Raw genomic sequence first — 17274 nt, forward strand, 5'->3', positions numbered from 1 at the left:
CACCTTGTCAAGGCCATTCAGGATCTTGTCCACTTCAATCATATTAGCCCTCAATCTACAAAACTCAAGTGGAAATAAGCCCAGTCTGTCCAACCTTTCCTCATCAGACAAAGGAAGCTTCAGATGGTGAGAAATTAGGATGTAGCCAAAGTAGACATCTACGCTCAGAGTCAGTCTGAACATGAAATCACTTCAGAAAACCAAACATTTTTTAAAAGTACAGCTAAACCTTGAAGTGAAATTACTTTTGGAATTTAGCCAACCAACCAGCCATTTCAAAACACCCCATTACACAGTTTGGAAAAAAAAACATTTAGCCTTCACTAACTCTTAAATTGATAAGATTTATTAATGAAATAGACAATAGGAGCTTGTTTCGTCTCTGCAGACTGTCTATAAAAAGTACACACCATTAGCTTTCGGTCAGTCAGCCATCTTTGGAACATAAAGGGTCAGAGGGCAGTCTTTTGAGAATTCCCCTGGGTTGAGACAGAGATATATCAAAAGTGGATATGACCATAGTGAATTTCTGAGTATATATCTTTCTTTATTGTTACTGTATGCTTGAGTTATCCAACAACATTTGCTGATAAGGTAGATTTATAAATTCCATGTATTTAGGACTACATTATTTATATGTTAGGCTCAGCTTTAGTTATCATTTATAACTTAATGTATAAGGTATAATCTACAATGGGCTTCAATAAAATGTATGTTTTTGAAGCATATAGAATGTGCAGTCTGAAATATTTATTATCTCGCCAATCCACATAAATACATTATTCTAGAAGTCTTAGTAATTTTCGAAGAGCTGATATTGGTTAACTTTCAAATAAATTGTTGAACTAAGAAATTCCTCAATAGGTATCCCGTCCTGAGATAATTTTGTGGGCTTTGAGACTCCTGGAGGAGAGGGCTTGTATTTGAGGACCCAGTCTAAGACTATCTTCCCTTAATGCTTAGAATCTCTTTTAGTTGAGTCTTTAAGCTGGCAATAAGTTGAAGGGATTGGCTTACCTTGCCAGGAGTTATAAATAGTAGAACCATTAACAGCTGGCGCCCAACGTGGGGCTTGAGATAATTTTAATGAAAACCATCTGAAACTAGAGTTATCCTCTGAGAGATAAGGGCCAGGATTTTCCAGTTGTCGAGCGGGCACGACGGGAGCGGGCGTGGGCGGGTCGGGAACACGATCACCGACTGCGTTTGGCTGTGCACCGCCATTTTACACGGGTGGGCCAATTACAGCCCGCCCAGTATAATACACGACAATGACATCAGCAAGAAGGGGCGGGCGGGGGCGGGAGCTCATTGATTAATGACATGTCCTTGTTCTTCCTTTCAGGTTCACCAGAAGCCCCTCAGGGTCAGGGGCCTGAAGGCCCACCGCTCACCCCAGAGGACACAGGCGATAGAAACGCACCAGTGTCACACCCTCTCAGCCAGGCAGGCACTAGCGCAGATAACAGCACCTTGGTGGGCATTAGATCGGCGGGTACTATCTCGGTGCACAGCGGTGAGGGCACTTCACACTCACTTGAGTTGCAGACGGAGGCAGAGTGTGCCCAGGGTGCCGGCAGTCAGAGTACTGCTGGGGAACTGGAACATGCTCAGTCGGTAGCTGGTGATGAGCCTCTGGAGTCGTCCCTGAGGCAGCAGATGCTGGGAGTCCAGCAGGGTGTGCGGGAGGATCTGGCAGAGATACATGAGGAGTTGCGTGCCATGGTCTCCATTGTGGAGGAGTCCATGCGGAACATGAGTAATGCAATGACCCTCATGGCCAAGCGCACTGCATCCTCCATGGAGAGAGTGGTGACTCTCATGAAGAGGCTGCTCCAGGGGCTGAATCAGGGCTTCCTGGGGATGCGCTCGGGCCTGCAAGCCCTCACCCCGGCAATGACCTCAATGGTCACTGTCAGTGTGGCAGATGGATTGGGCACCCAGTATCTCCGCTAGGTGCCCGTCCAGCAATGGTGATCAGGGAGGTCCGAAGTGACCTGACGCTGGTGCACGAGATCCTTGTCATCTCTGCAGGATCCTCTCAGGGCGCTCCGGGTGATGGCAGCAGCTCCTCCGCCCCTCTGCCGGTGACCGTGGCATCCGATGAGTCTGTGGGCACTGAGGAGACGCCATGGCACTGGGTGCTCCCTCCCAGGCGGGGCCAGCACAGGCTCCACAGGCCAGAGGATGCCCACCAAGGTCTTCAAGGCCAACAGGACAGCAGAGTGAGCGGGCGGTCTCCAATGCCAGTGCCAGCGAAGGGGGAGAACCTGGACATCACACCCGCAAACTAAAACGTAAAGCACAACACGGGCTTATCACTGGTGATATTTATTAATAGTAGGTGTGATGGAGAACATCTTTCCATTTAATTTGTTTTTTGTATGCCAGGCACCGCACCATTAAATGTGTTTGTGTTCAACAAGCCTCTGGGAGCTTCATTAATTCTGCAGGTGCAGGGTAAACCATGATGTTATGAGTGACTTGTTTGACATTGAAGCCTATGAAATGGCACATAGCGCATGTTGTTCACCAAGCGAATGTTCCTGTTAGGTATCGAGTATGGAGCCTGCAGACCTGGCATGTTCTGGTGGTTCTTCTTTGGTAGTCTAGCTGATGGACTGTTGGATCAGAGCTTCCCGGGTGTCCCTGCCTCCCTGGAAATTACCCAGGTCAGTATCTATCCCCACAGCGTTCTCCTGCCCGTGCTCGTCCTCAGACTTACGATTTGACTCATCGTCTGCAGCCAGAGCAGCTGCGTCAACATCTTCTTCTTCCACTGCGTCCCCCCTTTCCAGCGCCAGATTGTGGAGAGTGCAGCATGCAGCCACTATCAGTGACACACAATCCAGGGGGTATTGCAGTGAGGCCCCTGAACGGTCCAGGTATCAGAATCGCATCTTGAGAAGACCGATGGTTCTATCTACCACTGCCCTTGTGGAGGCATGGCTCCTATTGTACGGCTGCTCGGCCTCTGTTCTTGGGTGACGAAGGGGCATCATGTGCCACCTTTTGAGGGGAGAGCTCTTGCCGCCCAGGTGCCATTCATCCAGCTGGGCTGGAGGACTGAAGAGCCTCGGCACCTGGGAGTGTCTCAGGAGTGAAATCCTTTCCTGCTGACGAAGGCACCCGGATGACCGGTAGAGAGAACTGTTTCTAAAGCAGACAGTATTCTAGGCTTCATTAACAAGTGCATAGAGCACAAGAGCAGGGGGCTAACGATGAACTTATATAAGGTACTGGTTAGACTCAGCTGGAGTACTGTGTACAGCTCAGGGCACCACACTATAGGAAGGATACGAACGCATTGGAAAGACTGTAGAAGAGGTTTATAAGAATGATTCCAGAGATGAGACACTTCAGTTATGAGGAAATATCGGAGAAGTTGGGACTGTTTTCCTTTGAAAGGAGAAGTCTAAGAGGAGACTTGATGAAAGTTTTCAAAATTATGAGTGGCCTGGACAGAGCAGATGGAGAGAAATTGTTCCTGCTGGTAAATAGGCTGAGAACCAGAGGGACAGTTTTAAAGTGTTTTGCAAAAGAAGCAAATGCGAGGTGAGATAAAACTTTTTCACACAGCGAGTGGTTGGGGTTTGGAATGCACTGCCTGGAAGTGTGGTGGAGGCAGATTCGATTGAGGCATTCACGAAGGTATTGGTTGATTATTTAAATAGAAACAATGTGCAGGGTTACAAGGAAAAGGCAGGAGACTGGCCCTAAGTTAAAATGCTCAGAGAGCCAGTGCAGACACAATGGGCTGAATAGTCTCCTTTTACACTGTAACAATAAATAAATTCATGCTTGAAGACTAAGAGGCATCCCTCACGAGTGCTCTGCAATGTTTCTGTGTACTCACCTCCGAGTTCCACTCAAAGTGCAGCCCGCCAAGTGCACACCTTTTATCTGCTGTTGTGAAACACATCGGCGTGGGCGGCCGGTCCAGCAGCAGGAGGAATGAGTCCGGCGGGCGAGCCTTATGATGATGTGCAGATGGACCACAATGAGGTTCCCAACGTCCGATGGAAGGAAATGCAGCCGCCATCGACGGGCTGAGCAGACAATCGCAAACTGGTTTCACAACGCCAGAGGGTACGGACGATTCCACCCACTGTCTTTTAAAGTACACGCCAATAGCATTAGGTCAGTCAGACATCATTGGAATATAAAGGGTCAGAGTTCCCTTTGGAGAATTTCCCTGGGTTGAGACAGAGATATGTCAAAATTCAATGTAACCATGTTGAATTTGTGCGTAACTAACTTTATTAATTGTTACTGTTTGTTTGAGTTATCCAGCAATATTTGCTGATAAGGTATATTTATAAATTCCATGTATTTCAGACCACATTATTTACATGTTATGTTAGCTTTAGTTATCATTTATTACTTCATGTATAAGCTACAACTTATAATGAGCTTCAGTAAAATGTATTTGCTTTTGAAGCATATAGAATGTGTCGTCTGAAATATTTATTATCTCAGCAATCCACATAAATACACCACTCCTGAAGTCTAAAGTCTATTTCCAAGATCTGACGTTGGTAAATTTTCAAATAAGTTGGTCTGCTAAGACATGCCTCAATGTATGTCCCCTCCTCTGATAATTATGTGGGCTTTGAGAGTTCTGGAGGAGAGGGCTTGTATTTGTGGACCCAATCCAAGACTTTATTCCTTTAATGCTTAGAATCTCTTTTAGTTGAGACTTTAAGCTAGCAATAAGTTGAAGGGAATTGGCTTACCTTGCCGGGAGCTAAATATGATAGAACCATAAAAAAGGCCACCACTTGAGACTGGAAAGAATTGCCTGGCATTGGGAAAGTGGTCAGGGAAAAGGTCCAGAAGTGATTAGAATTCGGGAAGGTGAAGGGATACCTTTACCAGAGGGTGGACAAAGGTTTTGAGTGGATCCTGGGGTGACACTCATATAGACCGGAGGGCCTGAATGGAGGGACAATCTTGAGGGGTTGCGCTATCTTTTCCTGCCCTATTTGCCCACTAGGGAGTCTTCAAAACATTAAAAAGATGCACATGTCAGGGCTGCTGCTTATTTTTACACTGTGCCCCCTCGTTCCAGGTTCCCTTTCACCCCTGTCAGTCCGTGTCAGGGAAATTGCACCCCAGCGAGAGTCAGTATCCAGGAAACAGAAACCCAGTGAGAATCAGTGTCCAGGAAACAGAAACCCAGTGAGATTCAGTGTCCAGGAAACAGAAACCCAGTGAGAGTCAGTATCCAGGAAACAGAAACCCAGTGAGAGTCAGTGTTCACGAAACAGACACCCAGTGAGAGTCAGTGCCAGGAAAACTGAACCCAAGTCAGAAACTGGACTTCAGTGGGAGTTGTTACCAAGGGTTATGTACCTCAACCAGTCTCAGTTACCTCAGGAGAGGAGGGGAAGAAACAAACAGGATCAGTGTGAAATGCTCAAGTCATTGGGCAGTGAGACCCACACCAGCTTCACCTACTCAGTGAGGAAATGGTTGTCTGTCCCGCGGTTGGAGTGCAGCATGGCCACTGGGTTCCCACTTTCCGCCTGTGCAGGAAACCCAAGAAATGAAACTGTACAGACATGAAATCCGAATGTGAAATTGTTTTCTCCCGGGTCACTAACACCAGCGACCGGCAGATCAATCTTCCATTCCAGGCGACTCCCAAACAGGGAGGGTTGACAATCCTGAGTGTGTGAACTGGAATCAATTGTAAAATAGCTTCCTGAGTGTTCAGACTTCCCGGGAACCGGCACTCAGAGAGTTAGTGGTTTCTAATGGAATCAGCAAGTGCATTTCTTCAACACATCATGTTCCTGCCTGCAGCTAAACATTATTCAAAATCATCTTCATAAAACAATATAAAAAGACCTGAGCTCTCGGCTCAATCTGCAGATCCACCTGAAGGTGCTGAGAGTCATTCAGGGCGTTCATCAGTGATCTGAGCAGACACCAGGATGCTGAGGCTCTTCCTAACTGTGTCTGTCCTCTTCTGGCATCAACTTGCTGCACAGGATGAGGTGGACATCTTCTGTCATGAAAATCACTGCGCTGAGGCCACAGAAGTCATTCAGCACAAGGTTAGTATTGTTCAGAACAAAAACAGAATTCTGTTGAAGGGTCATGAGGACTCGAAACGTCAACTCTTTTCTTCTCCGCCGATGCTGCCAGACCTGCTGAGTTTTTCCAGGTAATTCTGTTTTTGTTTTGGATCCCAGCATCTGCAGTAGTTTTTTGTTTTTACCATAGTATTGTTCAGAGTTTACTGCGTTCTGTAATGTTTGTACCAGGGGAAATTATACAATGCCTGTTTTGGGGGTAAAGAACCTGTGGTGGACCGACAGCGCACACCCCAACCCTGAAACATGAGACTGGGCTGAAATTGGTCCTTGGGTCTCATTAACATTTTATACATGAGCTGCTGTCGGCTGATTGGTCTCCACTGCCAGCTTGTGTAGCGAGAATATCAGGGTTTCCGTCTCCAGCAGCGGGTCTAAAGTGGGGTTGGTGTGGAAACAAAGAGGTTAGAGGGATGATGCGAAGGACTGTAGAATCGGGAACATTACTGTTACTCCTGTATTCACTGAATTTAACCCAATTCTGGAAATTTATATCAGACTTAAGATCACTATGTTACATCTGTAAGAAGCCAAGTCTTGCTTTAGGCGATACCCCCACACCACAGATACCTGGAAAGTCACATCAATACAGCAGTGTCCTTAAAGCAGGTTTGGCTGTGAGAATTACACAACATCCTTGTTAGGGTAATATAAATTGGCCCAGAACTTCTGATCGCTGGGTAGTTTTACCCAGGAGGTTCCCCTGAAGATGTGCTGGGGACACCCCCGAAGTTCCCATGCAAGGACTGCATGGGTTTTGCCCGGGAATGCTCAAACTTCTGATGGGCAATTATCCTGTACTGGGAAGTATCCGATACTCCGAGTTACATCAGTGACTTTGGATGGTTCCGACTCTCTCAGCAGAATAGTTACCCAGGAAAAGTTAGACAGATTAAAACCATTTCTAACTCCGAGCTACCCACTGTGGTACTGACCCTCCAACTCCCCACTGAAACCACTGCCACCCTCCACCCCACCCCCGCCAATACCCCCACCCCCGCCCCCTGCAACCCGACTACCAGGGAATTGGTGAGAAGACTTTGAGCCGTTTTGGTCTCCTTATTTAAGGAAAGATGTAAATGTGTTGGAGGTGGTTCAGAGCCGATTTACTAGATTGAGGCATGGAATAAATGTTTATTTTCTTCTTGGTCAACTACTTTAAATTCCACACTCTCTTTTGCCCTTTGTCTCCCCATTAGTTTATGTGGTAAGCCGTGGGTGGACCAGTATTCCTGCAGAATTTATTGTTTCTCGATGGAATGTGGTTTCACTGAGAAGTTGGAATTATTTCTCTAAATGTTTACTACTGTTTATCAACCTCCCATAGCTCTTTCTGTCCATTATCCAATCCCCTATTCATGTTCATGGCTCACAACATCTGGGGAGTGACAATCACCTTCGGATTTCCACTCTGCTCCATTTCACTCACCCAGGTGTGGGGGAGGGTCAGGATGTCAGGAAGGGTAGGGAATAATGAGGGGAGGTGGGGGTTTTTGGCGGGGGTGGGGTGGGGTGTCATGTGGTAGTCAGGGGTACAGCTGGGGTAGATGGGCCGGTGTGGGGGTATTCTTGGGCCATGGTTGGGGGATAGTCGGGGGGTGGGGTGTACTCGGAATATTTTGGGTTAGTCAGGGTTTGAAGGAGTGCTGGGAGTGTCCAGTGGTGGAGGTTAGGCAGGGTGTGGGGGTTAGTCGGGGGAGTTGTGGGGTAATCAGGGAGTGGGTCAGGGGGGGTGGAGAGTAGCATGGGTGGGGTCAGATGGCCATGGTGACGGGAGAGGATCTTGGGTTTGGGTGGTGGGGTCGGGGTGCAGTCAGGGGTTGGGAGTGGTCGAGGTGGTGGGGTAGTTTGGGGTACAGGATAGTGAGGTGTGGGGGGTTTGGATGGTAATTGGGGTGTAGGGGGTAGATAGGGGTGGGGGGTAGATTGTGGCAGTCATTGGAGAGGTGGAGGTAGTTTGGGGTGGGGGGGTGTTTTGGGGTAGTGAGGTTAGTCAGTGGTGATAATTGGTGGGGTGGGGATAAACAGGGGAAGGGAGGGTTAGTCAGGTGGTTGGCTAGATAGGGGTTGGGGATGGGGGTAGCTGGGTGGGTGGGGGTGTTCAGGTGATAGTCGGGGTGACTGGGGTGCTGTCAGAGGGGAGTCCTCGGGGAAGGCAGATGGGAGACATGTCAGAAGCGCTGATTTGGAAGGTGGAATCAACAGAACAGATGCGACAGAGGCGAAGGAACTGAGAGAATGGGATGGAGCCCTCACAGGAAGCAGGGTGTGAGGAGCTGTAGTCGAAGTAGCTGTGGGAGTGGGTGGGCTTGTACTGAATATTGGTGGACAGTCTATCACCAGGAGCGGAGACAGAGGTCAAGGAAGGGAAGGGAAGTGTCAGAGATGCATCATGTGAAGGTGATAGAGGGGTGGAAATTGAAAGCAAAATTGATAAGTTTTTCCAGGTCTGGACGAGAGCATGAAACAGCCCCAATACAGCCATCGGTGTACCGAGAAAAGAATTGTGGGAGGGGTCCTCATGATGCCACCTTCCAAAGTGGCACTTCTGACATGCCTTCATTCCTCCTTAACCAAGGGTTACCCCACCCCCATTGTGATTGATAGGACGTCAACTGCGTCCGACATGTTTCTTGTGCCTCTGCCCTCACCCCTTTCCCTCCCTCCTAGCACCATGATAGGGACCCCTTGTCCTCACCTTTCACCCCACCAGCCTCCACATTCAAAGGATCATCCTCTGCCATTTCTATCAACTCCAGCATGATGCCACCACCAAACACATCTTCTCCTCACCCCTCGCCATCAGCATTCTGTTGGGTCCATTCCCTCAGTGACACCCTGGCCCACTTCTCCATCACCCACAACACCTCATCGCCTACCCATAGCATCTTCTCGTGCAATCGCAGAAGGTGCAACACCTGCCCCTTTCCCTTCTCCCTCCTCACCGTCCAAATGTCCAAACACTCTTTTCTGGTGAAGCAGCACTTCACTTGCACCTCCTTCAATTTGGTCCACTCCATTCGCTGCTCCCAATGCAATCTCTTCTCCACTGGGGAGACCAAAGGCCGACTGGGTGACTGCTTTGCGGAACACCTTCAGTCTGTCCGCAAGCATGACCCAGATCTTCCTGTTGTTTGCCATTTCAACACCCCACCCTGCTCTCAGGCCCACATGTCTGTCCTTGGCCTTCTGCAATGTTCCAGTGAAGCCCAACGCAAATTGGAGGAACAGCAGCTCATCTTCCGATTAGGCACTTTAAAGCCTTCCGGACTTAACATTAAGTTCAACAACTTCAAACCAAGACATATCTCCTCTGTTTTCACCCCCTTTTAATCCATTTTTAAAAATATATTTTTGGTCCCTCACTCCACACCCCCATCCCCCACCTTGTTTAGTTTAAAACAATCTCTATTTACCTAATTATGTGGCTCACGAGGAATCTGGTCCCAGCACGGTTCAGGTATAGGCCGTCCCAGGGGTGTAGCCCCCACTTTCCCCAGTACTGACGTCAGAGCCCCACAAACTGGAACCCACTTCTCCCACACCAGCCTTTGAGCTACACGTTCATTACTCCAATCTTATTTGCCCTACGTCAATTTGCACGTAGCTCAGTTAGTAAACCAGGGGTCATTACTTCTGAGGTTCTGCTTCTTAATTTGGTGCTTAGCTCCTCATACTGGCTATGCAGAAACTCCCTCCTTGTCCTGATTATGTTGTTGGTACCTACATAGACCATGATAACTGGAGCCCCACCCTCCCAATGAAAAGTTCCTCTTCAGCCCTGAGCAAATAGCCCAATCCCTGACACCGGGCAGGTAACACAGCTGTCTGCACTCTCACTCTTTACTGGAGAGAACAGTGTCAATCACCCTCACTATACTGTCCCCTGCTATCACTACATTCATTTTTGCTCCCCCCACTTGAATGGCTTCCCAACCGAAGCACCTCGAGCCACAGACACTTGTTGCAGATTTGTTTACCCTGATCACACTGGTATCCAGGAGGTCCCACATGTTGCAGCCATGACACATCACCTATCCTGCCTTCATCATATGTTTTAATTAACTGCTTAGTTATTTTATTCAATTATGTATTTTATTTTATGTATTCTATTAATCTTACCACGTTCCTATACTAGTTGAAAACTTAGGAATAGAAAAGACCTGAACCACTGACCAGATCCTCACCAAACAGCCAGCTTATTCACCTGCAGCAGAGCAAGAGCCAGTTCCTACAGCTGAAAATGTTAGAAAAAGCAGAGGAGCACCTCCCTCACCTCCTCACCAAACTCCCAGCACTCCATTGAGGTCACACTCCAGTGCTAGGTCACACTGAAATGTTTGAATCTATGGGCTCTGAAAAGAAAGGTACTAGCTGAGCCCAGGAACTGAAAAACAATTTCAAGTTAATTTCCTTAATTAACTATCTACAGCTGCACCCCAGTGGATAGCTGCTCTCTCACTGTTCGGGTCCCTGGATGAGATTTATAATGTTAAATGTTAAATGTTAAAAACAAACAATATCAGACATTTAGAAAGAGATTTAATGTTCCCTCAACTCACCAAACTCTCAGCGCTCTGTTGAAGTCGCACTCCAGTGCAAGGTCGCACTTATAATTGTTGTCAGTTTTTTTTGCTTTTGGAGTTTCTTATTTATTAATTAAATTTTTCCATTTAATTTGCCTGGTTCTGTCACAGCTCAAAAGCGAGTTAAAAAAATTCTATTTGCACATTCATTTAGTAGAAATAAAATTCAACCTCACATTGAACCTGTGGATAGGCTGTAAATTCAGTGCTCAACACAACTTGTACGACAGCTTCTGGGGGCAGGGAAATCAATCCAGTTCTTGAGTGTTTGAATGTTTGTACCATGTATCATTCTACTCTGAAACATTCAGAACAACGATTCTCTCTACATTATTTCTGAGCTGCTGGACAAACAGGTGCAATCGACTAACTGAGTGAAGACTTGGGCCTCAATTTTGCCCTCGTTGGGCGGGCACGGCGGGCAGGCCTGGGAGTGTCCATGAAACCGACCGCCACCCGCGATCAGGCCCCGACTGTGATTTCACTCTGGTGGCCCAATTAAGGCCCGTCCTGCATGAAACGCGGCTCCGCACTGGTCAGGAAGGGCCGAGCGGGGGCAGGGTCCTGTCGGCTGCTGGGTCCAATGGTGACCTGGAAACCTGTTTAAAAACAGCCTAGGCAGCCCCTGGAAGGCTGGCTATGGAAAGACGTCTGTTCTGTGGTGTCAGTATGGAAGTTATGAAGTTGAGTGTGGCTGGACACGGCAGGCGGAAGGACAAGTCGGGTGAGAACTCGGCCGGCAGCTTTTCCGATGAGTGCCTCACCCTCCTGCTGGAGGAGGTGACTCCCAGGAGGGACACTCTTGTCCCCAGAGATGAGAGGAGGAGTCCACCGCACCGCATGAAGAGTGCATGGGAGGAGGTGGTGTGGTGGCCGAGGCAACTACAGGGACGCATTTAGAGCTAAAAGGGTTAATGGAGAGGTTGAATTATATGCCTAGGCCTAAGAGAAAAATACCGCAGCCTTGAGAACAATACCATCTTGTCTGACCACAGTTGTAGGATGAGCCCTGAGACATTCCATTTTGTTTTTTCCCAGGCCAATATAATCAGGTTTGTAATAAGCATTTGTGTAAGAACAACATCTGTTGTGCTGGGAATGAACATTTACTGAAATATGGATTGGTCAGTTAACTTATGCAAATAAGCAGATAGGTTTGTGCAAAATTTACTGATTGGCTGTAAGAATGCTTTTAACAGGTCTGCGTGTATCCTGCTACGAGACTGTACAGTAGCTCTTGTGTGTGTCTCCCTTTTGCACAAGTAACAAGTGGGGTTTCTATGTACGAAATGATGTCTCGTTGTGGTTAATCTCCGACAGTGGCAGCCCACGTGAGCAGCCATGATGTGGTGCAGCACACACGGGTGCAGTGCCAGAAGCAATTCAATGATCTGAAGTGCTCAGTAAGGGTGAGTACCATGTTGGCATGGGTCAGTGTGCAGATGTTTTAAGGGCTGGCCGTACCCCTGTGGACCACAGCGGTGCTAGAGTCTGAGTGCCAACTGTCAATGATGCCAGAACTGGCCAAGGGGGTGAGCCCTAGCTGCTTAGACTGAGTGCCTTGCGGCTGGAGGGCCATGACTCGGATGTGCCCTGTGAGGGGTTCCTCAGCTGGGGTTGGCCAGGCTGCATTAGAGCTGCAGGTAGAGAGTGGACTGATCAATGCTCCTCTGTCTGTTCAAGAGAAGACAATCCATCACCAAGCAGAGAGGTCATGTACAGGAGGAGGCCCGTCCAACCTGCTGCTGCCCTCCCGGTTCGAGCAGAACACCCTTGAGCTGGAGAGCCAGCACGCACCCGTGCAACCGGGCATGGAGAGGCGAGGGTGCCAGATGAAGGTAAGAGCTCAATGCAAAGAAGTGACCCTCTTGGATTGTGCAGCCATTCTAGTGCAGTCTCCTCATTGATGGGAGTCTCGAACCTGGCTTCCCCATTGATCATTGGAAGACAATGGCACCATGATACAGATATCTGGTGTCTCACCAGGGTGCCTGGCATGCACAGTGACAGAGTGATGACTTTAACTAATGAAATGTCCTTCTTTTCCTTTTTAGGTTCGCCAGCTGACGTCCGATCTGTAGACCCCGAAGGGCCACCCCCTAACGGCAGAAAACCTCCGGGCATCACTGTCACCTGCATCACACCCACTCACTGAAGCAGGCACCAGCGCAGAAACCAGCAAGTTGGTGGGCATTAGTTCAGTGGCTAGTAATTCGGTGCACTTTGGTGAGGGCACTTCACACTCGCTTGAGGTGTGTGCGGAGGCAGAGAGTGCCCAGGGTGCCGGCAGTGGGAGGATTGCCGGGGGCCAGGACAATGCTCAGTCAAAGGCTGTAAATGAGCCTCTGCAATCATCCATTAGGCAGCACTGGATGTTCAGTGAGATGTACGAGAGCATCGAGCGGAGATCAATGAGGATATGCGCGCCATGCTCTCCATGTTGGAGGAATCCATGCGGAGCATGAGCACTGCATTGACTGTCATGGGCGAGCGCACTGCCCCCTCCATTGAGACAGTGGTGTCTCTCATCGAGAGGCAGCTCCAGGGACAAATGAGGGTTTCTTGTGGTTGCGCTTGGACCTGCAAGCCCTCACACAGGAACTGACCTCAGGTGGTCAGTGTCAGTGTGGGAGAAGGATGAGGCACCCAGTGTCCCATCTAGGCACATGTCCATTAATGTTGTGCAAGGAGGTCCACAGAGACCTTACATTGGAGCATGAGCTGCCAGCCATCTCTGTGAACTCCTCTCAGGGCCGTCCAGATGACAGCAGCAGCTTCTCCGCCCCTCCATCAGTGACAATGGCACCAGGTGAGGCTGTGGCGATTGGAGAGGTGCCAGCTGTGGCACTGGCTGCTCCATCCCAGGCGGGGTCAGCACGGGCGCCACTGGCCTGAGGACAACCGACAAGGTCATCAAGCCCAACAGGACGGCAGGGTCAGCAGGCTGTCTCCGATACCTGTGCCAGCGACGGCGGGGGGGCACCGAGAGTGAGCACTCACAAGCGTAAGTTAAAGGCAGCATGAGCACAAGAGGGACAGGTCATGGGTGATTTTATGTTCATTTATGTTGAGTTAATGTATACTGGTCTGGGACTTAAGACCAGAGGGTTTGATGTAAGTAGCCTGTACTTGTCAAAATGATATAAATCTGGTTTTGTCATCATGGCCTGAGTATCTTCACCTTTCTAATTCATTGGTGTGGGGAACGCCAGGATGTAATTCTGGACGTAGGTGGCTGAGAACTTTGTTGCTGAGTGTTCTTTGTGTTGAAATGAAAGGGTCTTTTCAGACATCCGGGTTGGAGGAGGCAGCCCTGGCATGAATTTGAAGCTGATCTTTGGTAGCCTCACTGAAGGAGCGTTGGATCAAGGAATCCCTGCTGTCTCTGCCTTCCTGGGGGTTACCGAGGTCAGGCTCCACACCCACAGCATTCTCCTCTCTGTGCTCATCTTCCAACTCACCACTGGACACATCATCTGTGGCTTATGCAGCTGCATCAAGATCCCTTTCCTTCAGTGTGTCCCCCCCTTGCTAGTGCCAAACCACAGTCCCCATTAGCAGAGTAAAGGAAGGCTGTCTGATACCTGGAAAGGTCCACATGGTTTGAACCCTCCTGGCAGACAGCAATGAGTCCTGAAATGAGGCCGGGAAATGCTAAGATTGAGGCCCTGAACAGAGATGAAGCTGCCAAATACCAATAAACAACCAGCTGCAAACTATCTCCAAAACTCCTCACTGCTCACACTGGCAATGCTGCTGACCCTTTTTATCCCGCCCTTAGATGAGGTTTGAGGAAATGTCAGCTGGCCACCTGCCTGTTTTGCCCGTGCAATGAGCAGAAAATCACTCGGGCAATGAAAAACCTCAGACAATTGCATTGTTCAGGGCCTTGAGTAGCTTGTTAATTAATGGTGGGCACCGCTCTCGCACCCGCACGCACCCACCGGGTGAATGATCGCGAGAGTGCGCGGTGACATAGGGAGGCTCGCCCAGGAGGGAAACATTCTGCCCTTGGAGTTTGGTGAGAGGGGAGTTTTAAGTATTAATTTTGTTCTTAAATTTTGCTCTGAGAATCAAATCTAGTCGGTAATTAGCAGTAACTGGAAAGTGCTGTGTAAGCAGGCTAAGTTCTTTCTTGCAGTTTAGACAGGGTAAACTCACTCTCGGCTGTAGGAGCTGAGTAGTTAATTAGCTAACTGGTTCAATCTGGTTACTGTTGCCCCTGTTCAGTTCACTATAAATTCAGGGTTCTTTCATGCAGCTGAAAAATTGAGTGAAGACTTGGAGTTTGGTTGGAGGAAGGAGTTGTTCATTTCCTCTTTCTACCATTCTCAGCCCATAGAAATTGGTACTTGCCCTACTACAGGGAGAGGAGCGAGCTGTTTGGTGAGTATCTGGTAAGTGGGTAAGTTCTATTCTATGGCTAATGTTTAAAATAGTAAATAATTTGTTGGTAAATTTTATCAAATAAGTAAGAAAGCCACATTAAACAAGTGATTAATGTAATTGTTTAAAACATATTCAGGATGCAGTATGTGGGAGCTCCTGGATAACATTGTGATCCACGACACACACGTCTGAGGTGAGTGTTTGCGCCTTGAGGAAATTCCACTCAGTGTCATTGATCTGGAGGCTGAGCTGCAGACTTTGCGACACATCAGGGAGGGGGAAATTTACCTGGATGCTTTATACCAGGAGGCAGTCACACCACTTAGGATAGGGTCTTGTGATTTGGTCAGTGGCCAGGGACAGGAGGGTATGACTATGAGTGAGGCAGGCAAGCTGACCCAGAGGGCAGGAGTGTGAGCCTCTGCAATCGTCCAATAGTTTTGCAGTTCTCTCAATTTGTTTGGATGAGAATGGAGGCTTCGGGTGGATGAGCAAACTGACCATGGCACTCTGGTACAGGGAGCCATTCAAGTGGGGGAGCAAAAAGGAATGTAGTGGTAGTAGGGACAGTATAGTGAGGGGGATTGACACTTTTGTCTGTAGCAAAGAGTGAGAGTCCAGACAGCTTTGTTGCCTGCCTGGTACCAGGGTTCGGGACATCTGCTCAGGGCTAGAGATAAACTTGCAATGGGAGGGGGATGATCCAGTGCTCATGGTCCATGTAGGTACCAACAACTTAGGCATTCAAAGCAAAGCAGATCAAATGATAGCGCAAATCCAAATAAATAAGTACAATCAGATAGCCATTATAGAGACATGGCTACAGGATGTCAAAGATTGGCAACTGAATGTTGAAGGGTATGTGACATTTAGAAAGGACAGGAAGGTGGGAAAAGGTGGATGGTTGGCTCTGTTAATTAATGATGGTGTTAACACTTTAGAAAGGGATGACCTAAGTTCAGGAAACCAGGATCTAGTAGTGGATTGTTTAAGATGAGGAATGTTAAAGGCAAGAAGTCACTTGTGGAAGTGGTGTACAGGCCTCCTAATTGTAACTACACACTAGGACAGAGCATAAAAGAAGAGCGAATGGGGGCTTGTCAGAAAGGTACAGCAATAATCATGGGGGATTTTAATCTGCATAAAGACATGGAAAATCAGATGCGAGTTGATAGAATGTTTTCAGGGTAGTTTGTTAGAACTGTGCATTTTGGAGCCAACCAGAGACCAGGCGATACTAGACCTGATATTGAGAAACAAGATTGGATTAATTGATAACCTCCTAGTGAAGGCACGCCTGGATAGCAGCAATCAAAATATGTTTGACTTTTACCTTCATTGTAAGGGAGGAACGAGTGTGTAGAAGACGAGTATTTCAAACTAAAATAACGGCAATTATGGGGGCATGAAAGCAAAGGTAGCTAAAGTGAACTGGCAAATGAGGTTAAGGGAAAGGTCAATTGAAGTTCAGTGGCAGACATTTAAAGGGATATTTCAGATACACAGAATATATACATTCGAATGAGAGAAAAATTCCAAGGGGAGGGCCCACCATCTGTCGTAAACTAAAACAGTATCAAACTTAAAGAAAAAGCATGTAATTACACAAAGATGGGTGGCAGGTCAGAAGATTGGAAAGAATATAAAGAACTTCAAAGTATGACAAAAAGTTTAAGGAGGGAAAATTAGAGTATGAGAGAAAGCTTGCACATAATATAAAGACAGATAGTAAGAGCTTCTTTTGTTATTTAAATAAGAAAAGGGTTAACAAAGTGAGCATTGGTCCGATCGAGAGTGTGTCTGGGGAACTGATAATGGCAAGTTGGGGGATGTCGGATGAATTAAACAGATATTTTGCTTTGGTCTTCACTATAGAGGACTATAAAGTGACATTCCGGAAATAGCTGTAAATCAGGAAATGGAAGGGAGAGAGGAACCCGGGAAAATTACAATCACCAGGGAAGTGGGATTGAGCAAATTGTTGGGGCTGTGGGCTGACCAATCCTCAGGTCTGGATGGACCTCACCCTAAGCCCTTGAAGGAAGTGGCTTATGAGATAGTTTTTGTGTTAGTTTTAATTTTCCAAAATTCCCCAGATTCGGGAAGGTTCCATTGGATTGGAAAATAACAAATATAACTCCTTTATTCAAAGAGGGAGGGATACAGAAAGCAGGAAACTTTTGGCCGGTTAGCCTAAC

At 47.9% G+C, this 17274-nt stretch overlaps 1 protein-coding gene across 1 annotated transcript in view; it reads left to right on the top strand.

The window, feature by feature from the left end:
- Nucleotides 1–5939: 5939 nt before the first annotated feature.
- LOC144680420 (uncharacterized) overlaps nucleotides 5940–17274 on the top strand; it is a 31521-nt gene continuing 20186 nt past the window's right edge. The window contains exon 1 of the mRNA XM_078541386.1: nucleotides 5940–6062. Within this exon, the coding sequence (XP_078397512.1) occupies nucleotides 5940–6062 (123 nt within the window). The remainder of the gene's footprint in view (nucleotides 6063–17274) is intronic.

This window comes from Cetorhinus maximus, chromosome 5, assembly GCF_964194155.1.
Source record: "Cetorhinus maximus chromosome 5, sCetMax3.hap1.1, whole genome shotgun sequence".
NCBI classification, from domain to species: domain Eukaryota; kingdom Metazoa; phylum Chordata; class Chondrichthyes; order Lamniformes; family Cetorhinidae; genus Cetorhinus; species Cetorhinus maximus.